General features: G+C 43.1%; 3 protein-coding genes across 5 annotated transcripts in view; 2 read left to right on the top strand and 1 right to left on the bottom strand.

Annotated features, from left to right (window-relative positions):
• Nucleotides 1-27,882, top strand: part of LOC120443916 — a 105,990-nt gene that overhangs the window by 30,239 nt on the left and 47,869 nt on the right. For both annotated transcript variants that reach the window (XM_039623356.2, XM_039623355.2), the window contains 4 exons: nt 203-1,139; nt 10,182-10,289; nt 10,548-10,639; nt 11,894-12,123. In XM_039623356.2, the coding sequence (XP_039479290.1) occupies nt 415-1,139; nt 10,182-10,289; nt 10,548-10,639; nt 11,894-12,123 (1,155 nt within the window). In that variant the 5' untranslated portion in view covers nt 203-414. The remainder of the gene's footprint in view (nt 1-202; nt 1,140-10,181; nt 10,290-10,547; nt 10,640-11,893; nt 12,124-27,882) is intronic.
• Nucleotides 15,104-27,882, bottom strand: part of LOC120443918 — a 31,553-nt gene continuing 18,774 nt past the window's right edge. For both annotated transcript variants that reach the window (XM_044005708.1, XM_039623359.2), the window contains exons 9-13: nt 25,639-25,783; nt 22,170-22,429; nt 19,897-20,037; nt 18,867-19,005; nt 15,104-15,798 (exon numbers count right to left, since the gene is read on the bottom strand). In XM_044005708.1, coding sequence (XP_043861643.1) covers nt 15,193-15,798; nt 18,867-19,005; nt 19,897-20,037; nt 22,170-22,429; nt 25,639-25,783 — 1,291 coding nt within the window. In that variant the 3' untranslated portion in view covers nt 15,104-15,192. The remainder of the gene's footprint in view (nt 15,799-18,866; nt 19,006-19,896; nt 20,038-22,169; nt 22,430-25,638; nt 25,784-27,882) is intronic.
• Nucleotides 18,110-18,604, top strand: LOC120443922. Its single transcript, XM_039623363.2, is given in 2 exon segments — nt 18,110-18,369; nt 18,371-18,604. Coding segments are annotated over 2 exon segments (330 nt in total). The 5' UTR covers nt 18,110-18,211; the 3' UTR covers nt 18,543-18,604.

Raw genomic sequence — 27,882 nt, 5'->3', positions numbered from 1 at the left:
CACCCATGAAGGCCATGATTGATGCGCTCCGCGAGCTCCTTCGCGTTTTAGTGGATTTCCAAATCGCTTTTTTCACGCTGACAGCGGAGAGTCAACGTGGAAAGCCAGCGGCAGTTATTCAAATGCAAACGACAGCTGTCAAAATGGTTTTAACTAAAAATTCGACTTTATCTTTTACCCACTCTTTTTTCTGTACTTGCAGCTGCGCCTGAAGTCGGGAACACAAAAAATGGGCCAAATGTCAATGAGTGACTGGGCCGTGGCAGCCGCCAGGATTCCAATTCATGTCCTCGCCGAATGATAAGCTAGCTGCCAGCTAACAAAAAAAAAAAAAAAAGAAAAAACGAATACCAAGAACGAAAAAAACGTAAAGGAAATCCTTGAGAGCGGGCCGCAACTGCCAAAGCCAAGTCAATGACCCTCGTCCGGCCATCAGCGAGCATATGGCTGCTGATGCTCCTGCTGCCGGCGGTCCTGCCACACCAGATGCCCCCAGATGCAGACCAGAAGTTCTCCCTGCCCGCCGTGCCGCTCCCGCCGCCGCCGCCCTTCCAGCCCGGAAAGAATCACTTTGCGCTGAACGCATTCGCCGGCGGAGAGCATGCCTCCGGCGGACACAGCCACACCCACACCCACTCGCCGTCCCACTCGGCGTCCAGTCCAGGATGCGGGGGCATGCTGAAGGCGCGCCATGGCCACATCCAGACGCCCAATTTCCCGCACCGATTCGCCACGCCCATCGAATGCGTGTGGATAATCGATGCCACCGATATGCCGCCGCCGGGCCAGGCGAATGTGTCCATCGTGGTGTATCTCACCCAGTTGTACGTGCTCAGCGGCCTGAAGTTCACCGAGTACATGTACTACTCGGATGACTTCAAGGTACCAGCCCACCGCGTCTTCACGCTCACCGAGGACGACGTCACCCAGGTCACGTGGCTGCAGTTCCACAGCCAGTACCTGGAGATCCGCTTCACCATGGCCACCCTGGACGGCACCCATCTGCGCGCCCTGGATCGTCTGCTCGATGTCTACGGGTTCAACATCACCTACGAGGTGCAGAGCGAGGTGAAGCCTTCCCAGTGCAACGCGCTGCAGTGCCGATTCCTTGGAGATTGCTATGCGAGCGAGGACTACAGGTGAGTTTGTTTGAATATGAAAATTAAACATTTTCAGGTATTTACTTAATTAAGCTGAAAACTTACCTAAAAATTGGGAGAAGTTAAATGGCACAAAAGGGTTCAGAAATGTAATGATACTTGTTAAATTTTACTGAAGATGGTCAACGTGGCGGATGAGTAATTTGTGCATGTGCTGCTTACTTCAAAGCGTTGCAATGCATTCGCTTGGGCAGTATAGGCAAACAAAAATATTTTAGTAAATCCCTTTTATTTATTTAACTATTTAACCTTCGATGACTACAAATAACGATTTAATATATGACTCAAACGTTGGGTTAGCTTGCAATTAAAGTTGAGCATTCCGCTTACAGCTAGCCAAAAGTCAGTTCTGCGCCACAGTTTGGAATGGGAGTGGCGATTGATATATATATGTTATATATGTGAGCACCGCGAGCGATTCAGTCCGGTTTCCCTGTGGACAGGAGCACCTGCGTCCGGAGCATGTAGCATATTTGAGCGGAGGCAAAACTTTTTCGGCTCCCAACGACCTTCCATCATGCGGGCAGTGAAAATGCGGCCGAGGAAAAGTGAAAATGGCTGAAAAGCAGAGAGAGAGAGAGAAAACCGGATTCAGATGGTTTAAAAATTCAGTCGCCTTTCTGTTCAGACAAATCCATATACATGGCAATGGAAATCACCGACAGGTAGCCGTTGAAATTGTTAACTGCTCGCACATCAATCTTTTGTTCCTTTCGCTTTGACTGTGGGTTTGGCTTTGGATTCGGGATCGGTTCAAGGCTGCCGCTCTTGCGCCATCTAAAACCAAGTGGGAGCCATACATTTGTAATGTTTCAATAAGTGGAGCCCGAAAACAAGCGAAAAAAAAGAAACACGGCCGGATTTCCCCCGGCGGAAAAGCGGAGAACGGCAGCCCGAAACAATGGACGGCAACCCATGTCAGTGAAAAGAAAAGTACACAACGTACAACATACAACATACAACATGTGTGTGTGTGTTCACATGCTAGTCAGCCAAAAGTCAAAAGAAAAGCGGAAAAGCTTGATGCATTTTTCCCGACTAAATCCAGGTAGTGGGTTTTATGAATAAGCTCAGCAATTGAGTTTGACGTGAGAGGGTTTTGCGGTGGTACAATGCCTTGACAAGTCGTGCAGCTTCTTGATTAATTGAAGAGCTCCTTGACGCAGTATTCGGATATTTGGGTGAATATCCACCCAAAGCAACAGTGGCAAATAAAATGGAATTTTCAATTATAGAATCAATTATAAAGTGAAATTTGTAGGCAATTAACATGTAAATAGCTTGGCGCACAATGACCCCAGAGAACGTTAAACAAATCAAATTAATTGCCCGATTTGCTGGGGCACTTGGCTATTTACGAGCCCGTATATTTTGTACATTTTGTATATTTTGTATATTTGGCACCAAACTCTGGCGAAAGTTTGCCAAAGAAAGCTGCAACTCCCACGCCTACTTAACATAATTATAATTAATTGGCTGGCCCAAGGCCGCGCATCCGGCCAACTAATTGAATATTAATATCAGTGTCGAAGTGCGAGTGAGTGAGTGAAATGCTCAGACCCCCAAGGCGCGTAAAATTAATATAAAAGTGACAGCTGAACTAAGTTGCATCAACATCTTTTCGCCTTATTAAAGTCAGAGTCCTGGAGCTGGAGCTGGAAACATAATTTCGCGCCTGCCACGTAGCAGCCCGTAACTTAATTACCAACCAAAGGCAAATGGGGAGCGCCCAACTCGCACCCTACGTGCCTCAGATAAGGATGTATATCCCAGCACCCAAAGCACCCAAGAAGCACACCCCAAAATCTCGCAGTGCACGATGAAGCGAGTTGTGTGTGGGGGCTGTCAAGTGACTTGTGTCAGGAGCACAGGCATCCGCATCAGCATCCGCATCAGCATCACAGATGCTGCGCACTCGTATAAACAAGCAAACAGTCATGCTCATGTTGTCAGCTCTCCAGCCCGAAGGATATGCCAGGATATACGAGGATAAAGGGGAATATCCAGCCATCCCCCCTTAGCCATCTTTAGCCCCCCTGGTTTTTGGCTCAATCTCTCACTGCATCCCCGTTTATGGCACTCGTTTTCAGCAGCTCCTTTGTTAGGTTAATGTGCGAAAAATGCATGGCATCGGCGAAAGCCAAATAGATGATAAAAAACAAGCGGATAACTCGCAACTGGGAGCCCGAATCTTTATGTGTCGGCCAGAATGCGTATATGCTTAGTCCTCCCCGTTTATTAATTTTTTCTGCCTCTGCCGCCTCTGTGATGTTCGTGGAGTGGCAGCTCGTTGACTTTGCATATGCTACAACATGTATCCACAGTTTGGGGCACGTAAATAGAGCGATTGGGGAAAAGTGAGGCGCCACTGAAGCTTAAAGGAAATTCGATTCTGTGAAAGTTATGAAAGATAGTTATGAAAGATATGAACTCAATACTTGGAAATAGTAACAATTATCTTCTATTTAAAAAGATATAGTATAATCACATATTTATGGACATAAAAGTATTTAAACATATATTTTGGGACCTCTTTTCTGCACACTTGCATTAGATGGAGTTCATTAAAAGAAATATCACACACATCCATAAATATATTGTAATGAACTACCATTTTGTTGTGTATGTAAAAAAATAACACTTCTAATGACTATTATTTTGACCTTGGGTGTTTTATACACATATACACGTGTTAGCATTTTTAATAAGCGCTTTCAGACGCGTGAAGTAAAAGTGTCAAGTGTGGCGCAGCTCAAAGCTAATGAAATGTTGTAAGCCAAATCGCATACTTGCAGGACTTCAAATGAATTGTTCTTAACTTTTGTTGTAGTAGAGAATTTTATTTGAATTAAGAGACTGAAATGTATGAAAGCTACAGCCCCTTTTGGTTATTTATTGGTTATACTTGCAATAGTGACCCCAGCTCATTAATGGTGGCCACCACTAACCCCATTTGATTGCCAATAAACTTTGCATAAAATATTCAAAATGCTGTTGAGCTGCGAACTGCTAGCAGAAACTTTGGAAAAGCGATTGCAAGTTGCCGGCAAAAAAGCCGGAGAGCAGCAACAATAAGCCATAAACAATTGGCCAAAAGCCAGCAAGGAGTGGCTGTCGCAGCCAGAGAATGCTGGTTTCCATTTCGAACCCTTTGGTCCTTTTCCATTCCATTTTCGTCCTGCATTTATTTCGACTGACTGGATGCGTTTCTGGTTGCATTTTTATGCATTTATTTGGGTCGTGTTCATCAATTTGCCGCCGGCCAGTGGAAATCTGTTGCACTTCACCGCAAAACTGAGTAGCACAGCAGCAGTAACCAATTTATATTTTTTAAATACTTTTTCGCTTTTAAGCCATTTTGGACTCGGTCATTACTTTTGTTGTCCGTTGTCAGTCCGTTTTCCTTTACTTTTCTTTCGGTTTTTCTCGACGCATCTCTATATTTTCATTAACAAACGCTTAATTGAAAAACTTTTTCGCTTTGAGGGTCGTCAGATGGGCCAGAGATGATGGGCCCGCTTCTATTGAACCGATTCAGTGTAATTTAATCTATTTTCCCTTTAAGTTCGCAACAGTGAAGAAAAGTGGCCAAATGTATTCACAGTTGATGAGCAGACGCAGTGAAAAAATTCCATCCGTTACGCATATATTGCCAGCAGAATTTCGCTCTAAACACAACATTGTATATTTGAGTGGCCCAAAATGTAAAAGAGGCCGTAAAACCCAATCCCCAACCGACTGATTGGCAACCTTTTCGTGCGACCATCGGTAAACAAGCAGAGGGCAGACGGCGGAAGGACGACGGACGAAGGACCTGCACCATCCACAAGGACATCGCTCCGGAATTAGGACACATCCAGGCGGCAAGTTGGGTGGCTCCCAAAATCGACGGGCTGGTTGGGTTCAATTCCAGTGGCGGAATTGGGGGAGCACGATCTTATCGAGAGTTTTAGTTCCGAATTCAAAAAATTACATTTTGCACTACAAAAGAAGAAGCCTTTAGGGATTTTTAGTCATTTGAAATGTATATTCATTGTACAATGAGTCTTGTTAAAACTTTGGATATTCGGATGAAATTCCTTAATATTCAACACAGCCGAAACTATAAACTGAATTTCAACAAGTATTTAAACTTTGAAGCTGAAGACTTTGTAGTTTTCATGGGCAATGTTTATTTGATATTGGAAATCCAAAATTCCAAAACAATAGACCATCAATATGAAATTTGCCTCAACTTATTTTCAATAACCCGGCAGCAATTTGTTGTTAAATGCTTTCATATTTGTTATCCTGAAAGGAAAGAATGGGAAAAGCGAGTCATAGCCCAAATCATGTTCCTTAAATATTAACCATGAATGCAAAGTGCAGAAATTTAAATGCAAATGTTCCGCAAAAAGTGAGGAAAATGGAAAACTATTGCAATATTTTCCGAAAGCCTTCCCCGAATTCTGGAGATTGGAGATGGAGGCACATAAACATGGCTGGCCATGAATATGCGTTGTGGATCTGCACTCGTTTCAGCTTAAATAACAAAAAGCGAAGCTGGTGCTGAGCAAACAGAATGTCAGCACCAAATGAGATCAGGCCGACGGGATGTGGGCGAATGGGTGGAAGGTCCTGCGGAGGTGCATCCTTGCGGCCGATGCACATGCCAGTGGGCTCGCCACATGGCAACTGTGTCAGTGTCATTCCGATTCGCCTGCTTGCGCCCCGTGCATTGTTTGCCATGTCAAACATTGTCATTTATCCAAAGTCGAGCACCCAGGGAACCGCTCACGGAAGGCCAAAGGGATGCAGTTGGGCAAGGGTCAGGATGAGTCGCCGTGCGGAGTCCGGGCTTTGCATATTGCAATTAAGTTTTGTTTGGCTCCGAAATTCGCACATTGGCAGCCTGCACCGATCAACGGCATGTGCCGCTCAATTAAAACTTTTTGCTCCCAATATTGTGGCAATTCGATGCTTTTAATTTTCCTGTCGTGCAACGACATTGAGGCACCTTGACCACAAATTGGGCTACTCGCTTGAACGAGATATGTTATTACTTCTTTCGAAAGTTTTCAAAATATATGAAAGCCACCAGGCGTAGAGGTATAATATGAAGAAAAATTTATAAAGAAATGCCAGCTACCTCTCATTTTAATTAAATTCTAATTGGAATACCACCTGGGTGTGGAAAATAAAGAGCAGTTATGAAATATAATATACGTATAAAGAAATGCCTTTCGGCAAAGTCAATGTTGGCGCAGCAAAAATACAAATAATTTGAATGCTTAAAAACAAAACCATTAAAATGCAAATAGAATAACACATATATATATATATGTGTATATTTTTCATATTAAACATCCTTTGTGTTTTACGACTGTGAAGCCGCAAACCATTTTACAATCCCTATTCGCCGCAGTCACCTTTTCACATGCTACATACGACCATCAAATTAAATTTTATTGCATTAGGCGAATGGGTGAAAAAGTAATTGCCAACATTTCAGCCTTTTCTTCTTTTTTTATTCTTTTCCAACCGCTTCCCTTTACGGGTTACACGTGCCATCGCCAAGAAAAAAGCAATTTGTTGTAATTTCATTGCGTTTTCATCGCACGCCAGCCAGGCCAACAGTCCATTCAATACCACCTTCGAATACGGCCGTCATTTAAAGTGGAATTAAATGCGGGGCACAAATTCATTGAGCTTTGATTCGATTGCTCCATGTTTTAATTATTGATTCTTCTCATTAAAAGCAATTAATTCCGTGGCAAGCAGCAGCACACATAGCTGAAGTCGCTGCGCCACTCGAGTGGCACTCATTGAATTCTTTATAAAAGCGCCTAGAAGTATGCAACAGTATATTTTGAAGGTGGAAATGGCGGAAATGATTGAAATTGTATTCTAAAAGCAATTAAGTTTGAGGAATTCTAGCTGATGTCTCTAAGGTCGTTGCTACTTCACATCTCAATTACACTTTTTACAAAGATGTGTAAAAGTATAAAATAATTAATGTTCAAATGAAGTTTGTGAAATGTGAAGTTAGGTTTGCTGTACTGGCTGAAAAGGATGTTCCTCTTGTGCTGCAATCTATTTATTATACTATACATTACACCATGTGCAATGTAATATAACCCCTATATCTTCCAGTGAATAGTCACTAGCACTAGTTTCACATTCAAGTTTCGGCTGCTCCATTACGCGATTTGTATGTATGAACGACTATTCGCTTCTTCATATTTTCCAATGCACTTTGGCTTTTTGTCAAAAATGTGCCAAAATCCTGGCCAGCGTCTCGCAACTAAGTAACAATGCTGGCGTCTCATATGACATATTCATGGCAGCCATATGTGTATTTTGGGTTAGCCATTCAAGCTATTCTCATTCGTATTCGTATTCGTATTGGTATTCGTAGTCGGATTCACATTCGCATTCGCCTATCGTCATATTCCAAATGCAGTCAAGCATTTCGGCAGCGTTGTCAGCAGTTTTTGAGTGCAGTGCCATAAAGTTGCTGCAGATTTTTGGCAAGCGATTTTAATTGTTCCTCTCTGCGAAATCTGAATGAATTTAAAATGCCAAAAATTGGATTGCCACGAGCTGTGGAAAACAATGCCGCTCCCCTGAGATTCGCCCAAAAATCTATTTGCCCACCATTTTCGGGGAATCGTAACACATTTGCCGTATGTGCAGCACATTTAATTTTTATTTAAAACAAAGGCCCGGCAGCGGCGAGCACAAATAAAGGCAAAAATAAAATAAAGACCGGTGTGCCAAATACTTTTTTGTGTTAAAAAAAAAAAGTTTCCAAGTGCACATGTCGCAAAATACACAGAATTATGCAAAAAAACAGAAAATAATAAAAAGCAGGGAAAAAGTAAGCCAAAACTTGCAAACACACGGTCAAAAAACAGCTGCAGGTGATTTTCGGGGATTCGTAAAAAATGCAAAGCCCGTTTCATTGAAATGAAGAAGGTTTAGTGCCGAATCGGCAGCGGAATTGTCCTTCCTCCACTTTTTTTCGACCAGCTTATCCTTACGAATAGCTGTCGATGAGTGAACTTTAAGGTAGGTAAGGAATTTTAAGTTACACTCTGAATTCGAATCAATTATATAATATATAATACTGTGGCTGCATAAGAATGGAATTTTCAACAGTTTCATCATCCAAACTCAGCTGAGTTCTACTTACTCATACGGAAGTTTAGTTTTGAGTTCATGCTGTGTAAAATATCTCATGTTTGCCGAGAAAAACGCTTCCGCCACAGAAGGCGAAACAAGGAGCCATGGCGATAAGTAGGCAGCAAGGACTCCTGGCATCGCAGATGTCAGGACACAGGGCAATTAATTTCCGCCTTACAATGGCTGGCATACAGGACCACAGAATTCTTATGTAACAAGGCTGTGGGTCAGTGGGTATGTTGAACAAAGGGGCGGCTTTCCTAGGACGAAACATACTACTCCCTATACTACGAGTAGTATTCATGTTCGAATGATAAACTGCTTAATTTTCAAAATATATAGTGGTCAAAATATTGCTGCGGAATGTGCTGGACAACAGAAACTTGAGCTGGGACTTACCAGGAATTTTGTCTCGAGTAGGTCTAGAGTAAAATAAATAAATATTTTGCGTAATTGCGGCCTCCATTCAACTTTCCCCAATCGCCCAACTCAAAAGTGATTCCTTATTTTAGCGAAGAAAAACACAAGATTTCCCATAAAAGTACAACTTTTATGAGCATCAAAAGTTTGCTTGTCACTTTCTGGTCCTGTCCTTTTCCCAGGAGAAGATTTGATTATTCCCCGGCTAAGCGGCGCAAAACTTTTGCTTTTTCTTTTTTTTTGGCCCTTACAAAAGATGGCCATATGCCCAATATGATTCGAGTTTGATGATAATAGTGGAAAGTGGAAACTGCAGATGGCACTAATAGATCAATTAGAATTGTTCCTTCATCGAAAGCCCATTAGGCTGAAGTTTCCGAAGAAGTGCCAAGGAAAAGAAGGGGAATTTACTCATTTCTGTAAGATTCTCACGCTCTTCTGCACTTTCAACCTTTTTTTTTAAGTAAAAGAACAAAATGGGGAATTAATTCGGGTTGGCGTGTGTCAAAAACGCATGACTTACGAACAACTGGGTGAGGAGAACAATTGTTTCTCCAGCTGAAAAACGAGCGACATGGGGCAAAACAAATGGCCAAGGATGCCCAATTACTTTCAGCAAATGGGTACACATTTTGTTTTGGCATAAAAAATTGTTCAAACCGGGTAGACCAATTAAATTGTCAAAAATGCTGTGTGCGTAAATTATGTTCTGAGAATTAAAATGCCGGTAAATTTCGAGAAAAAATTGCACTTTAAATGGACTTAAATAAAAAAGGCAGTTGTGTAAAAAATATGCGAATGAAAGGTAACTGATTTGACATTGAATGGTAGTGCGATTTCTGTATTTTCATTGAGTACAGACATATACAAATCGATTTTCATTGAACGCTTCTGGGAATGAATAATCCAATCCAATGCGTTTAATAAAAAAGTTTAAGTAGAAGCCTTGGCGAAACTTATAAATTGGTTTAGCAAGCGGCCTCAATGCGTGAGAAAATCTTTTCATCAGTTTTTTCTCGATTTCCCGACCTTGGCTCCGCCGACTGACATATTTAAATTATGGTCCGAGGCCAAGAGCCTGACCCAAGTGTCCGTATCTGATGATGACGCGGTCGTGTCCTCACCGACGAGTAGGAATTCCAAATAACTACAAATTCAGCTTAGGCACGTACTTAAAAAAAAAAAAGAGAACGTTCCCATCAAGTGGGTCCAATAAAAGTTTTATGAGTCAGCCGCAATCTCGGGTCGAGATAAATGCGAATCCTGCGTCCGGCGCTGTGATAACTTGTCCACTTTGACCGGCGGGTGCCAAGTTTGCAGTTCCTGACAAACAACTCGACCATCTCCATCTTCATATCCATCTCTGCCCATCCCTTCCAGATTGCAAACAGTACTGGGAACGTGCTCACATCCTCCATTCTTCGTTCTTCTTTGCAGCTCGTATGGCTGCTCCTGTTTTCCCGGCTTCAGCGGCAGTGACTGTGGTCATGGACCTCTGTGCAAGGACCTGCACACCAACGTTTGCCAGAACGGCGGCACTTGCAAGTAAGTACTCAACTATGCCTTGGAATATGGAGGAATTGCATTGGCAATCAGTTGAAATGCAGGAAAATTGCTTCAGGTCTTGGTAGAGGTAGTCTGATATGAAAACTATATTATATAACACATGGCATAAGTCAAGCTTCAGTATTTTAAGTACCTACCAACATCACAGATAGTACCAACAGTTCGACTATACTTATGAGTTGATAATGCTTAGCCTTGGTGGACCCCACCCTTTCACTAACATATCATCAATTGCAGGCACATCGGCGACGCCGCCATAACTTGCCATTGTCCGAAGGGCTTCAAGGGGACCAGATGCGAAATACCCGAAATAAACGAGGCTACGCAGGGTAAGTGCAATAATAAATGTTATTTCCGCGATATATCTACATACAGACCACCCCGCGGGTATGGGAAACATGCAGGATAATAGGCGCCAGGACAGCCCACAAAAAGGGGAAAAGCTGGAAAAATGGTATGGAAGAGCGGCACAAAGGGCGCTGCTGTTAAAGTGAAAATGTAATTAAGGAAATAATTAGCATTAAAAATGCACTCATTGCCAGCTGAGGTACCGGCGCAGACACAGGAGCAGACAAATTGAAAGGAAAGGCGACGGGACGGGCGGTGCCCTTTCTTCACGCACCCGCTTTTCCAACCCATTTTCCCCACCCAGCTGGAAATTCTCTCGCCCCATTTAATCGGCAAGTGCGTGGGAAAACAATAAAAATGCATAACAACTGCAATGGAGAGCATTGAAAGGGAGCCGGCAAACACGGTGGAAAACCTCAGGTTGTCACTGTCCGGGCTCCGTGCCAATTTCCATACGGCTGCCATACACCGCTTTCCGCGGTGGAAAACCCAGGACATGAACAACTGCGAAAATGTCACCATCCTTCAGCCATCAGCCATCAGCCACCGGCAACAATGTTTAAGCTTTAAGTTGTGCAGTTAATTGAATCGCAATGTGCCTGCCATGGTAATGAGAACGGGGAGAACAGGTCCTAGATCCTGCAAGCGGATTACGAGATGTTCCCTGTTTGTTCCCTGGTCTTTTAGCACTCCCGAAAAATTCTACAAAGCCGCTACAGTACAGTGAAATCTTTAAATGTGAATCAGTTGGATCAAGCAGCAGGTAAAATTTCAGAGGATGTTTCTTAAAAGAACTTCAGGGAACAAACACTTCAAAGAGCTGACCAAAAATGTTCAAGCAACTAGTTTCAAGAAGGACGAATAACCAGAAGGATGACAACTAAAAAATTCCAATTTAATCGATTGAGAGAGTTCATTCCGTTTCGGCCATAGCAAAAAAGTGAATAAAAGCAGTTGGATGGGATGGTGAAAAACCGAAAAATTATCCAAACGAATACCTGCCACATGCCTCTCATATTTTTGCTGCATGATGTTATGTCCTTTATTCAGCTTCATGCCCCAAGGAGATTTAAAGGATTCTTCTTGTGGCAAATGCAAGAGCAGCTCCTTACCGCCCCACTGGGTGGATGTTGCCACAGGTGTTGGTCCACAGCCACTCATCCACATCCATGTCTCAGTTTCGACCTTTTATGGAAGCAATTACCAAATGTTTTCCATCCTTTCCATCCTTGCAGGCTGCACCAGCAACTCCAGCTCCATCGAATGCCACCAGGCCTGCGACTTTGACAATTTTGGCCGCTCCGCCTCCCATCCTGGCCAGAGTTATCCCGCCCCCAAGGGCAACCGGAATGCGGCACGCAGTGGAAAAACCAGATACGAGGTGACCATGAGACTGGGTGCCAATCTTACAGGATACCATCGCCATGCCGACCGGGAGCAGTTGTCGGGCGTTATGGAGCGACAGGTGAGCTTAAGACACTTGTAAGATACTTAAAATTAACATGGCTCTTATTTTATTTTTTATTTATTTATACTCTGGTTCCGGGGCAATTACAAATTACCTCTAACCGATTGTTAAGCTATAGCTACTAGGCCTTAAGCTATATTTACATACTTGGATTTACATTAAATTGAGTATTAATAGTAATATGAGTAGATATTGGTTAGAATAAAAGTATTGTCTATGTTTTACATTAAGTGATATAAGTTTGTAGCCTTTAGGAATTTCAGGGAAGAGATGATATTCATGGTACTTGGGGATAGGGAATCAATTGGGTTAGCTGGTAGGAACTTCTTTCTTTCCGCCTCAAAAAGAGGACACTCTAGAAAAATGTGGCGTATCGTGATACTGGCGTTGCAGAGCCCACATTGGGGTGCAGGTTGCTTGTTAAATAAGTGTTCTTTTGTGTATTTGGTGTGTCCGAACCTTAGTCTTATAAATTTCACCATATCTTTGCGGTTGATGTTGTCTTGTGGAGTAATATTATAGTTTTTAATTGATGTTTTGTTGGGGTTGATGTATTTGTAGTGTTCCGATGTATTTTCCCATATTAATATGGATTCTTTTTAAATAAGTTTTTAATATATATTTGTGTATCTTTATAATTTTTATTGATTTCGAATATTTGTGGGAAGATATGAGCTTCCCTAGCAGCTAAATCTGCCGTGTCGTTCCCAGTAATATTTGTGTGGCCTGGGATCCACAATAATATTATTTTTGGTTGGCATCGGTTAAGGATGTCCCTGATTTGGGACGTATAAAAAGTTTGATTATTAATATTGCCTATTGATTGTAGTGATGACAGCGAGTCAGAGCAGACAATAAATCTCTGCTTCTGGCTTTCCGCGTATTGGCAGGCAGCATAAATGGCTGCCACTTCTGCCGTGTATATAGTGCTATGTGCTGGTAGGAGAGTGGATTTGATAACGTGTGTGTCAGTCGTAATGCTGTAAGAGACTCCTTTTGTAGATTTCGATCCATCTGTGTAAATGAATGTGTAGGTGTTATAGTGTTCTTTGAGGGAGAGGAACTTTCTTTGAAATACTTCTGGTGGGGTGGAGGATTTTAAGGTGTAGTGTAAAGTTAAGTTTATTGTGTCTTTTGAAAAAGACCATGGGGGAGTTTTTTGTTTTCCTGATTTTAAAGGAGGAATAAATAAACCATTTTCGTATCTAAATTTGGATACTCTGTGTATGATAGAAGGAATTCTGGGTTTTCGTCTAGATTTTTTAATTTTTTGTAGGACGCTTTGAAGAGGAGTGTTGTTTGCAAAATGGAACGACTTACATATTCTTGCAGATGTCAGACTAAGTCTTAACTCTATTGGCATAATTTCAGCTTCAAAGAGAAGATTATTAATAGGTGTGGTGCGGAAGGCACCAAAAGCGAACCTTAAGGCAGCGTGGTAGAGCGTTTTCAGTTTTTTTAGGTATGAGGTTGGGCAATTCCCGTAAAACGGTAGGCAGTAGTCGATTTTAGACATTAAGAGGGCATTTATTGTACTTACTAGAGATCTGAAGTCGCAGTTGAGTCGTTGGTTCCCTAACCATTTTATAATATCTAATCTTTTGGAGATCTGAATTGCCAATGACTCTATGTGGTCTTTCCACCTGTATTTGTTCGAGATTATTAATCCAAGGATTTTAAGGGAGTTAGTTTGGATAAGGGGGTAAGCCTGAGAATTGATCTCGAAGTTGCATCTGTGTTTTCTGCATATGTGTAGGTGCTGGCATTTATGAATCGAGAGTTTCGCTCCAGAATACTCGCACCATTTTATTATGTCTTTGAAAAGGGGATTGATTTGCAAGGAATTTACGTTTTTGTTTATTTTCTTTACAATAGTGAAGTCGTCTGCGTAGGAGAAGAACTGGAAGCCCCTATGGACTTCGATGGTACGACAGAGTTTGTTGAAGGCTATTAAAAATAGAACCACTGATAATGGGGAACCTTGTGGAATCCCATTGTAGAGTGGTTGGTTGTCTGAAAATTCGTTGCTGACTTGGACTTTAATTTTACGGTTGGTCAGGAAGTTTTTTATAAAATTCAGTATTTTTGGGCCGATTTTCCATCTATGCAATTCGTCGATTATACTGTGTATTCCAATTTTATCATAGGCTTTTTCAAAGTCAAGGCTTATGACTGATAGGTGGCTTCTAGTGGATAGGGCTGCTGTAGTCTGGTAATCTAACAGAGTTAGGCACTCAGATACTGACATTCCCTTCCGAAATCCGAGTTGTCGACTATCGAGAAGTTTGCTGTTAACCGCAAGCCACCATAGTCGGTTTGCTATGATTTTTTCTAGTACCTTAGATATGCAAGGGTTTAGAGAAATCGGTCGATATGAGTTTATGGATATTTTGGCTGTGTTGGGTTTATGGATTGGTAGTATTGTGCTGTTCTTAAAATGCTGTGGAATGTGGCTATCGAGAATGTTATTAAATAAGTCTATAAGGCGGAGTGATACAGGGTAACTGATGTTTTTTAACATGGGATATGAAATCCGGTCAAGCCCTGGGGTCTTCCCTTTAAGGCTATTTAGTGCTGCTCTAAATTCTATGTATGAGATTTTATTTTCTATCAAAAATGACTCTGATGATGTTTCGTAGGTGGGGATTATAGCTTTTGATCGTGTCTTATTTGCTTGAAAAGAGTCGCTGAAATTAGAGTCGGAAGACGATTCTGACCAGTGGGTGGCGAAAATTTGGGCGATGGTTTTTTTATCAATAATGTTTAGGGTAGGAATAGTGGGAGAGGTTATGCAGTGAATGGGGATAATTGTGAGAAAAGCACACATATTTGTATTCAATGTGTTCTATTATATTATCTATTTACGCAAATGATACTTTTCAAAAAGTAATTAGGACAATTAATTAGCGTAAACAAACAAGTATAAAATTTGAAAAGCATTGCATCTATCATGTGTGGAATAATCGAACACCATTTCATCAATAATTTGTAGCACAGATATTTGTATTTATAATTTTAATATCTTTAAACTTTGAAAAATATGCTTTGCATTAAAACAAGTAAAGCTTAGCCCACATAGTTTTGCGTCAAGTTGAGCTGATCCTCGGGCTCATTTCTGCCTCCATTTGCCGCTCCGTGCAGGACATTTCTCACCGCTCCTGGCGTGGCGTCCAAGGATGCGTTCCACATGGGCGGATGAGCCGCCTGCTGCTGGGCATTGTTGGGGGTCGGAGTGACTGGACTGCCAGCACTGCTCTCCATGATCGTGGGCATGTTGGGTGGATGTGGGGCGGAAGTCGCCGGCGGATCGACGCGCTCCATGAGCTGGGTGAAGCTACCACCGATGAGATCGCTGCTCTCGTGGCGCTTGTAGCTGTGGGCGGATCGGGAGAGTGGACGCCAGCGGTTCAGCTTCTTGGAGGCCATCCGCTGCAGTGGCGGAGTGCGGCTGCCCACTTCCGGTTTAAAAGAAGTGGCGCCCTGGGCACCGGAAGTGTGCTGCTCCAGGAGCGTGCTAACCAGCTTGTCCAGCGCCTTCAGGTCCACATTCAGCTGGGAGTTCGGAATGGAGTTCATTCGACTGCCGGACAGACTGCCCGATCCCGTCTGTCCTGGGTCGCCATCCGTCTTGAGGCGGTTTAGGCCGGCTATCTTTGCCAGTCGCTCGGTTAACTGAAAAAATCAAGGATGAGGTATTAAAGACTGTTGGATATTATCAGATAGTTGTTTAAAACATGTAGTTTGGATTTTATATTGCCGAATTACATTGAAATCATGTTTATAGTAACGCTGCTACAATGCCACACTTTTAAAGAAAAATATCTGAGTATTTTCTCTGCACCCAATTAGATTGCCATTGTGGCCTCGGTTCCCAAACTCCCAAACTCCCAACTCTTCCTAATAAATCGTCTGTGAGACTTCAGCACTGATACTTCAGCGGAGCCAATTAAACTTTCCGTTTTCCCATATGCGAAATTACAATTAAGCAATAAAAACTAACGAAATGTGCCCTTAGGCCCTGTGGCGGCAAACGAACAAGCGTTCGCTCTGGAGCGGCTTCCAAGTGCCTGGCTGCATCCAAGGACGAAGGACGAAGGACGACAGACGAAGAGGAGGCTGACTGGGTGATGGGAGGCCAACAGTTTCCTGCCTGCCGCGCTCCGCCTTCGAAGGATTCGCCGTCGCTCGGTGTGCGACTTTAATTGATGTTTCATTTCCGTTGCAAAGTGCTTCCGTTTTCCTGTGCTCCGCGTCCGCCGTTTGTTTTGTCCAACTTGCGGGGGAGTCGACTGCCGACCTGGTAATTGAGTATCAATGCGGTTTTAAGTGAAAAATGCTGCCAACCTTTGGCAACCATCCGAGCTACCCACCCACCCATCCTCCCATCCTCCCATCCATCCATTCACCCATCCATCCATCCACCCATCCATCCATCCACCCATCCAACCATCTAACCAACCAACCACCCATCTCAATGGCCGACCATTTCCGTTTTTAATCTTTTGCCTTGATTTGCTCGCTCTGCGCTTCGTTTTCGTTTTCATTTCATGTTTTCTGTGTTTTTTCAATTGCCTCGTGCTCCATTCAAATGGGGTTAATTGAGTTTTAGTGGCCAGGACTCACTTTAAACTGATTACAAGCTGCCGCCAGAGGGCGTGCTGGTGGTGGTGGTGGTGTTCGTGTTGGTCGTAGGCTTTGCAAGTTTGTTTTGCATGCCACTCGGCTATTTGGTGGCTGTCTCTCGAAATATTTGGAGCATGTCAGCTTGCCAGCCACTCGAGTTTCTTGGCCCAAGACCACCCACCACCCACCATCCACCACCAACTTTCCACTTTTTTTTTGCCGCCTGGAAACGAATTAATGTAGAAGTTGATTTGTGGCAATCGACGCTTGGATGGCCTTTGAATGCTGCTTGCCGGCGAGTTTTAATTGAGGCGCTCGTCTGCCTCTTAAACAGGAAATTAAAAAAGTTTCTCCTACCAGAGCTTGCTCTATGATTATGGATCCAGGCGGGTGGCAGACAGATTAAGTGTCATTAGCGAATTCAGCAAGGTGATGGGACATGCAGATGTTGGTTAAGTACGCTTTTCCTGCTGCAAAAAACCAGAACACTGTACGAAACTCAATGACAAGAACTTAAGCGCAGAGCTTCAGTTTTTATGCTACAAAATGACAGATATTGCCCAGTGGGTATAGTTTCAGCTGGCAGCAGTGCAAAAAAACCGCAAGGAGTTTATTTTCGTCTTGCAACAGGTTCATCTGGCTTAACTATAAATCTTACATGATTTTCAACTACTCAGTTGTTGCTCTGCTGCTCCGCTTTTTTCCTTGCAACTGCCCCAAGTGACCCCTTCTTTTTGCTCTCCCATCCTGACAAGCATCCCTTGATTTATGATCTTCCCAACTTGGTTTACGAGTATTGTCGCCTCGTTTGGCCGGCACTTTTTCCGCCGCTCGCCGTGCATTTTCTTGTCCGCCTCGCAGGGCTTATCAACTAATGATTGAGGTCAGTTGGCCAGCGTCTGCTCCCTGCCCATCCGCCAAATAATTGCCGGCAATTAAGCTTAAATGCTGGCTGGCCTTCCTTTCCTTGGGGCAATGACAAATGCAATTTGAAGAGACTTCCCACTTTTTGGCCCCGAAACTTGGCCAAACTTAAATCGATCGAAAACTAGTTTATTAAAATAAATTCGTAAGTTCGTAGAGGGGAACTCTTTGTTTCGACAGCAGTTAAACAAACACAAGCAGGTGTGCTTGACATTTTAATTTGAAAAATCGATGGATGCCATGCAAACGGAGTGTTTAAGCAACTGTGTAAATATATGGATATTATATCACTACGACTTATGCCCATTCACCCATCGATGAAGAAAACCTGTCAAATATTTTGTTTGAACCGAATGTTAGGCCCAATCTTGGGCACAATGGGTAATCAAACGCGGACAAAGTGCGAAAATTGGTGGAAGCTGATGGCACACTTGTGCACACTTGCGAATTGAAATCAATCGGTGGCGAAGTTGCTATAAAAGCGGTGGTTCTGGCAGGAAAAGATTAACATTCGCCAACTGCCGCAACCAACAGCAACATGAGGAAATCACTACTGATCGTGGGCTGCCTCCTGGTGACCATCTTCTTGACCCATCTTCCAACTGGGCTGGCCGTCTCCTGTGCCGATGATCCCACCAATGCGGACTGCGTCGATTGTACGCTTCCCGCGAATGCGGCCGAAGCCGACTGTGCCGATCCAGGCCGCCGCTTCAGCCAGCGACACGACCACCGCCTCATCCGGAAGCAACTCAGGCAGTGGCAAGCGGAAAGTCAAGAGGACCTACAAGCGGAAGCTGAGCCGCCCGAGGAAGATCAAGACGAGGAGGAGCAACCGGCGCAGGAGAAACAGGAGACAGAACTCTGGCTAAGCACACTGGACATTAAGCGCTCGGCGATGAGAATCAGCAGGACACGGCAATGCTACCCTATACTTTAGTTTAAGTATTCAAATCAAATTCAGATTGGGCCCACATAATAAATAAATATTTTAGAAAAAGTAAAAGCTTAAAATGTTGTTCTTGAAAGGGGTTAGCTTGTATAGTATATTATCCATACATATGTTTTGTATAATTATATCAGACATTGCACAGATCTTGCAGAGTTACCATGTGTATAGAATACTTATATCCTAAAACCAAACTAATTTGGCAGTCAACTGAACTACTGAACTAAATGTATAGAACACTGCTCACCTCGCCAGCCGCATTGCTGGAGTAGCTCATCCGCTTGACCTTCCGGAAAGTGGCATCGTTCTCGGCCTGGGCCAGAGCCCTCTCCAGGGCATTGTCCATCTGGGCGTCCCGCTCGTCCAGGCCGTGGTAGTGGGCGCCCCTGGGGGGAAGGGGGCGTGGCAAACAAGTGTTCATTTGGTGCAACAATGCCAGGAACTTTGAATGACGCGTCGGTGTGGAAATGGATGCGGCCCGTCGTGCAGCGAAACATTTATGGCTTTTTGTTAGTTTTGTGTAAACAAATGGTGCTGGCATTTTGTGCTAAATTAAAAAGCTCACAGCCGCGTGTTAATTTGTTGCATGAGTTTGCATTGTTTAAATGTCCAACAGAACGTTGCAATTTTTTCCCAACGCTTTTGCAGGTATTAACTTGTTTATTTGGAACTCATTTACCGAGAATGCTCGTTTGCAATCCGCCCTTAGGTCAATCGAAATTAGAGCTGGCTGTGTGTACATACATATACAAATCGATTTGGTTGCTTTTAATTATTTTACATGCAAACGTTGCATTTAAACGTGGAAAAAGCATACAAACATTGAAGCAGACTTTCAGATTATTCAGTCAGTTACTTGGGTAGTTTCCGACTTTTAGTTGCATTTTCTTCCATATTTTCCAAATTTTAAAGCCATTTGTTTCGTTTTTTCGCATTTGCGTTTGCCTAAGACCGCCATAAATACTCGGCAATGATTTCAATTATGCGATAAATATTTCACTGAATGTGCAGCACATATTTATTTATGGCTAGATGGTTATTGCGCACTATTAAGATGCAGTAAATAGACGTGGGAATGAGTGTGGGAATGAGTGTGGGAATGAGTATGAGTCTACGTATGCGAATGAGAATGAGTTTGCACACACGACCGGGCTCAATTATTCAACAAAAACGGAATTGTAAAGGATATGCGAAATATGAGAATTGGTTCAGGGTCGGCCGGTCCCCAAAGAGCGCTTTTCCCCCTTCAGAATGTGTGTCTGCCCCCGCTGACTCACCCGCTGAACTTGTCCATGCCCCTGACGGTGCCCATCCCGCCATGTCCTCCAGGACCTCCGGCCATCGAGCTGCGACCTCGAGGATGCCGCATTGTTGAGCGATTCGTTTTGCGAACGGTGCGAAGATCTGTTTCCCAAAATCTGCGCGAAAGTGGGAAATTTATTTTAAAATCGAGGAAAATATTATTGTGTGCATAGAAGAGTTCAGTGGCAAATGATTCAGCATATATATATTCAATGTTTCTAAGATCCATACTTCTCCTTTGTTATCCTATTAAACTGCCTTCAAAAGTGACGTGCCCTTTTGTAATTAAGTTTAATGGTTTCTTACTGCCACCAAATGAAAACCCACTGTAAAAGAGCTGTAAAATTGTATGCTGAATGATTGGCATTGCACGATTTTTTTTGTTGCCGAAGTTTTAGTTCAATTTTACTCAGTGCCCATCGAGAAACTTTTTCTATTATGGGAAATAACCTTCGGGCTCCATGCAGAAACTGTCCCCATTTATGTTGGCATAGGAGTTGCTCTCTCGTCGGACAGAAAACCCATAAAAATCATTTTGAATTGGCGGAGACAAGGAATTCGCAACCATAAACCGCTGTCAAAAGAAAACCGCAGCAATGAAAACAAAACCAATTCGCCAGAGTCGAGCAAACTGGATGGGTCCTGGTTATACGAGTAACAACAAATAAATATGAAACCATGCACTTTATGCGTAATGCAACAGCCTGCGGAAAGAGCCCTTTTTCTCATTTTTGCTTTTGTTTTTTTTTGCTCCTGTTCCCCGAGCTTTCTACCATTTCCAGGACCAGGACTCTCGGCTAACAGTGGCAACGAGTGAGCCCAACAAATGGGATCGGATTCCGATTGCTGGATAGCCGTTTCTTCGAGTGGCCGGCTTATATTGAAATCCGATTCGAGTGGCTTTGTTTTGGGTGAGCAAAAAGTGGTCAATATTCGACTGGCTGTAGTGCAGGCTAGAGATCAAAACGATGGGATCCTTTGCGTAGGGTATGCACAAAGTAAACACAATTTCTAAAAGCTACACAAACAAGTCAAACAAATGGGCAAACGAGCGTGAGCGTGCTTAAATAAACGTCGGAACAGTCGCAGGACATTCATACATTCATATGTATGTATGTGCACTATAATAAAAAGGATGTCGCAAACGGCAGCAGCGAAATAAAATTGTAGCATACTTTCGCGGGCCGTTTCGTTGATGCGGGCCAAGTGTGTGTGTGTGTGTGTATAAGTGCATGTATATGAATGCTGTGTTGTTGACGAAAGCCTAGTCCTCTCGCTTAAAGCAATTTAATGCGCCACTTTGGGAAAATTAAAGACACATGTCTGCGGCAGACTGAGACGCAGACTTGGAGCTCAGTTCCACATTTGTCATCCTAGCTGGCGATGTGCGGCATTTGTTTTCATTTGGATTGCCACTCGGCCACTCGGCGAAATCACTCAGTTAATTACGCGATATATCATTTTTTGAGCGAAGCACTTGCGCAGACAGTCTGCCAAAAGTTAAAGATTTCTTGGGGTTCTCGCAACAAATCGGTGGGCCTACTACAAAATCACAACTTCAGACTCCTGGTGGAGCAAGCTATGTCCGGGATTCAGCTCCATTATTGATTTAAGTGCTCAGGATGGCAAGTGTTGAGCCTCATGGGTTAATTTCCTCCCAACTATTGTTTTGTGTGGAGCAATCTAAGATGGGCTTAATGCAGAAAGCAGACAAGATCTGATTTATTAACCCATCGTGGAGTCAGTCAATGGCCATGTTGACGTGATATATAATTCGCATGCTAATAGATGTGCATTTTAAATGGGTATTTACTGGACAACCGGACCATACAACCCATTTTGTTGTCCATTGTGATTTTGTCTCTGTTTCTGTCTCTGTTGTCGTTATTAATTACACTTACTAATGGGCAACTGACCAAGCGCACATTACGGAAATGATAAGCTCAAAAGCACTTGCTCCGCCGTCATTAAACACACTCCAGCGCATCTCGCTGTGCACATTTTTAATTTGCTGCTATTCATACATATTATGTTTTCCAGGGTGGACCCTGTTCTCATGTACCACTTAAGTACCACTTTCAGTAGTCGAAGTCGCACATGTTGCGCAGTATGGAAATGTATAATCAACCCAATAATATATTTATTATAGTCTCAACAAGGTCCACCCTATTGGTTTGCCAAAAGAACAACGACTACATGTCGTCATCGACTAAAATACGCCTGCAAAGTGGCGAAAATGTCTACTCACCGCTTTAAGTCCGGACTGGCGGTGTATGGCGCCGAGACCTCTTTAATTTTCAATACGATTATGGCCGTGATAAATATGCAAATGACATTCACGATGGTCAGGCAGGCGGACACGATGCCGTTGATCAGGAACTCGGTGGGCAGATAGTTGGTGTAGAGGAATGGGTATGCGCTAGTCGAGTTCATTGCCTCGTTCTTCAAGTGCGGTATCCGCTTCTCCGGATAGATGAGCCAAATGCAGGCCAGTGACCAAAACAGACCCTGCAACACAAGCGCAATATAAAAAGTGCATAAATATGGGTTGGTTGGTAGCTGTGACTTTGAAGTTCCATTTCCCATGACCATGTGTGTGCTTCGGTTCGAGGTCATAAGGTCGCCGCGTGCCCAGTTCCGGTTAGATGGCGCTCCCGTTGGCATACCAAGCAGTGCCTGCGCCGCCCTTGAATCACTATAACTTTGCGGCATGTGTGGGCGCCACACCACCTCCCCGCCCCCCAAGGACATCACCACCCCATCACCCACTCGTAGATAGAACTTCATTGTCGCATTTTCAGTTCGTTCTCCATTCCGCCTCTTTCTGCCATTCGCTCTTCTACATTCTTCTGTATTTTTTTGCGATTTCGCTCTGTATCCTTCGCTTTGCTATTATAAATTATAATGACTCAGCACATTGCTCAGCAAGTCCGGAAGTGCGTGCCGTTTCTATATAAACCCACCTACTATTCGGGTCAACTCATCACTGTAGCATCTTGAAAAAATAAACCTAAAAACTTTGCAGTCTTTAATTGTATCTTTTCCTGCTTTTTAAATTAAAAGAATATAAATATTCCAAAGGTAAATAAAAATATTCACAGTGAAAAATGTTAAGAGATACAACAAATGATGTAGTTAAATTTTACAGAAATCATTTCTTATCTAAAGCTTATAATTTATAATATAAATTCATGACGCTGCTAGTAAGCTAACCTCTGCTGTGAAATCCACAAATCTGCTGGAGTGTGTTTGTTTTTCCATTTGTGTGCGAGCTCATGACTTTTCTTTTGCCCGACTTACTTTCTATTTTCGCTATTATTCGAATTTACGACCGTTTCTGGGTAAATTATTGCGTGCTCGGATTTGAAAGTAAAGGCGTTGCAGACCGCTTTATGGCATTGGAGTTCATGTACATGCCACATAAATAAGCTCGCTGGCAATTTAATAAGCCAAAATTAAGAGTTGCAATTATTGTGCCGCTGTGCTGCAGTTCACTTTCCCAGCTGGAATGTTCACCCAGCAGCACCTCGGGATGTGAGATGTGAAATGTGAAATGCGAGCAGTTGGCGAGTACTGGAAATTACTCATACGCTCTGTTGGCCGCGACACTGCCTTAGGGCCAGACAGCAGGCAATTAATTGTAACACGCTCCTTGCTGGCTGGCTGGCTGGCTGACTGGCCTGGGGGAAAAATGCGGGAAAAGAGCTGAGAAAACATGGACAAAGGTTGCTCCATCGGCCTCGGTTGCTCGGTGCGTGCCACTGATTTATGCAGCTCATATGTATGCTATACTTTTCGCAGGATAAGAACGCGAAGTTGGAGCGACACTTGCACACTTGCACACTTGCACACTCGCAAACTTGCACACATGCTCGACCGCAGCTCGGCCGGCATGATTAAGCGATTTCAGCGCCATTGTTTTGGCCGCTTTAAGTTGGGGCTATATTGCTATGTGGAATGCCCCTTCCTGTTGTCCATAATTCGCCGCTTGCATCATTTTGTCATGGTTGTGGAACACACACACACACACGCCTCCCGGCGGCGCCTTTGTCCCACTGTCACCATTGATAAATGTCATCCAGCCGGGCTGTTTGTCTGCCAGTTTGTGTGTTTCTGTGTTTGTGTGTTTCTGTGTGGCACTTGGCCTGCCGGTTCCTGTGCTTTTTTCCTAGTTTTTGCATGCACTTCCCCTTCTGGGAGGAGTCCACTTGCTTTATAATTTTACGCCACATCCGCCAGCAGCTTGGGGGACTCTGTTCTGATTCAGATTCGGTCTAGGTCTCGGATTCGGATTCGGATTCGCAATTTGCACTTGAAAATTGGGTCGAAATTTATGCACTCGTTGCGGTTGCGCCGCACCAAGTGGTAAAACAGCTGAGAACCATCTTCATACCCAGACTTTGACTACAACTGCTCTGCCTGCCTGCTGGACAGATTTATGGGCGAAAGTTTTTGGGCAATGCACTTCAGATTAATCAGCAAATTGTATTTCGGCCTAATTTATGGTGAAACTCACTCCAAGGCCCCCAAAAATATTAGCCAAGCCCAAAAACTTCCAGGCCCGCTTTGCATTTGGGTCTTTAAGTGCGTTACATCCACTCGGCTATTTTGGCCACTTGGAAGTTTCGACCATGTTTGCGGCAGTTCAAGCACATACTATATACTCGTATCAATTTGGCCTAAAGCGATGATCATCGATGGTAGAAAATTCGAGTGGACTCGAAATATAATCGGAGCATAATATAAATTGGAATTGCGCAATTTTCCATGCGACTGAACGAAGTGTATATATTCGATTCGATTGGAATGCTAGAAGCCTGTTCTATTCGCATTTTGAGGAATGCTTTTGGGCCTCTGCATGGCCATAAATATGGCTGGCAAAGTCATTTCCGGCACCTGCTCACTCATGATGAAACATCCACTGCGCAATCGTTGCCAGAATCGAAGCTTTTGTTAATAGCATGCTAATGGGAAAATTGCCATGGAGAAGCCGCTTTCAAGGCCAAGGAAAATCACTTATTAAATGGGCTTCTGCGACGCCATATATGTTTGCCATTTTGGGTAAATATGAGCTTGAGTACTCACATATGAGGAATAATGTTTTCCTTACTGGTTACCTCCAGGATTATCAATTAAGGTAAATCGAAATGTACACTTTATAAATTTAATATTTGGCTTTGGAGCTGTCTGGATGTGGTTAAGGACTTTCCAGTGTGTCTGCAGAATCAATTTCGTAATTGAGCAAACAAGCTGTAGCTTTCAACAGTCGTTTATACGCAATTTACTAAAATAGTACGCTAATTGGCGTAATTCAATTCAAAGTAAATGAATATTTATTCAAGTTGAAATTCGATAGTAGAGCTTTAATACTCAAACTTTGGAAAAATATAACTTATTCAAGTACAAGTTTGACTGTTCAGCTGTAATTTTGCATTTATAGAAAAATTTAATTTATTAAGTAAAGTGCCTAAAGAAATTAGTTTGGACTCTCTACTGACTTTAGAAATTTATTTAAATAAATTATGTATTATTTCATTATTATAGGTTTATTGGTTTTTAAGTATAATAACTTATAGCTTATTTCCAAAATGCTTTTTATTAATAATTCCCTTTCGCAGACCACCAATATGATTTATTTTCGGTGCCCCAGATATTTTATTTAATTTAGGATAATTTTTCAGCCCCATGTTCGGGCGGGAGATGCGGGGGATACTTACGCAATTGACGACTGGCGGGAGGAGGGAGGCGGATATGGCGACCCCGATCAGCGGACCGGCGGAGCCCTGGAGCAAGGCCACTGCCACGCCCGTGCCAGATGTTAACGCCCACAGAACGCCCATCCAAAGGGCGCGCACATTGCCCCTGCGAATCGGAAAAGCGGGAAATTATTGAAAAATCAACTGTGAAATGGCCATCGAAACAGTGGGCACGAAATTCTCAAATGTAGCAATGTAAAAATGTGAAAAATTAATTAAAAACCCAACAGCCGGCGGATGACAAATGCCAGCCCAGCAGCTAAATGCTACAATCATTGTCGAAAGAGGCGCCAAATTAAGTCGCATCAAGATGGATGTTTGGATGTTGGGATGTTTGGCCAGCCAGGCGGTTGAAACTGTGGCAGACACTGCTTATCTGGCTTTGGGTGTCGGGGTCAGCAGGTGGGCCAAATGCTTCACTTTCGTGAAAGCCAGGTGATGGCATCTTTTCTTTTTTCCTTCATTTTTTTTCTATCTTTTTTTTTGAGCTGCAAAACCCAGGCAGCCACCAAATGCCGCCCATTTCGCGGAGATTTTTTGACACTCGCGCAAGTTTGTCAAGTGTCAGCGGCTTTGTTATCGCTTCCGCCAAACCGGCCTGGTCGCCCATGGCATTTGCGAGTCAGGAGTTAGAGTCGTTTAATGGTGAGAAATGTTGGCAAACTTTTCACGGCGCCCGGCCCTTATACCCTTCACTTGGGGTATTACAAATTGGTCCGATAAGTTCACTCCACCCCATGACATTCAGTTGAGTCCCTGATTAAACATAATTCCCAACTTCGGCGTACTGGAGTGAGTTTAAACTAGACCTAAGCCTACGAGAAGTGGTATTAGCACTAGCACTTGGCATCTGAAGTTTATCACTCATACGCAGTGTTTGGCTGACAATGTTGATTTTCTAATATTTGGTTTATTCAACTTTGCTGTTATTTGTTATATTTAGTATTTAAACAGACTGACTTTATAATGCATAGCTCATCTAGATATATATATCTGCATATTTATCAACTTGTAATGAATAACAAGGTCCACTCTAGTGAGCATTTCTCCCACGACAAATTTGCCCTATCTCAAGATCCCAAAATCCAAGCAGGGTGCAAGGGTATTTTAGACTTTGGCTATGCCAAGTTGCGTAACTCACTCGTTTTTTGATTCATTCGCCTCATTTGTGACCCGGACTTTTGCCTATATGAAAACCCGGGATTTTTACCTGGGACCAACTTTTCACTGATTAATGGCGCTTTTACTTTTGCGCCACCGAAAGTGTGAGTTTTATTTATGAACGCCGCAGTTTGAGTTATACAAGTATTTAACTTTTATGCATAAAACAACTTTATTATACGGCGGCAATTTACGCTCAATTATAGCCACCAACATTCGGCAAGTCCTAAACATAAATTTGTTGCAGCAAATTGTTTATGGTTGAAATTCGTAGATTGAAAACAATGCAAATGAGGCCAGAACACCATCTAGATTGGCTTGATGTGGGTCGCAGCGGTACAGATTCTAGCCTTGGATAAAAAATCGTTTAAACCCCTTCGGTTTCTGCCACTTTCTGTTCACATCAAGGGGAAAATTAGGAATGGAAAAACGCCCAGAACAGACGCTCTGCTTTTAATTGCGATTTATTTAACTAAGCTGACCATGGGAATCCGCTTTGCTCTGCATTCAAAATGTGATAATCAACAGAGCTCGTTGGCAGCCGTAAACGTAAAATGTGTGCAAATTCACCCATTCTCCGTGTAAAACAGTAATGAAATATATTTTTAGCTACTGCAAACTAGACAAACTCCAACCACCTTGTGTATACATAAACTCTACTCGCACTTGCATCCTCCCACGACGACATTTGCACTGATTATTTTCGCCGGTTTGCATGTGGCATCTGTGGGTATCTGTGGCATCTGCCGACTGTTGCAACTGTTGCAACTATGTGGGCGTGTCGACACGCCCCCGCAGTAAAGTGGCATACATTTAATTTGGCTCGGTGCGGTTATTTATGGCGAATAGAGTGGGCCAAATGTGTGGGCAGTTGGCTGTCTGCTTAAAATAGCATTACCCTGTGCGGATTGCTGTATCAATTTTAATGTAATTAAGGCTTTCATCAGCAAATTCAAACGCAAAGCATTTGGCTCTTTATTTAGTAATGAAACAACAAGTAACGCATTCTACCGAACTTAACTGAAATATTAAATTAATTTAGCC

This window comes from Drosophila santomea, chromosome 2L (genome assembly GCF_016746245.2).
Source record: "Drosophila santomea strain STO CAGO 1482 chromosome 2L, Prin_Dsan_1.1, whole genome shotgun sequence".
In the NCBI taxonomy this organism is placed as follows: domain Eukaryota; kingdom Metazoa; phylum Arthropoda; class Insecta; order Diptera; family Drosophilidae; genus Drosophila; species Drosophila santomea.
Note: the sequence above shows the minus strand (reverse complement) of the source record. Positions and strands in the feature narration are given on the sequence as shown.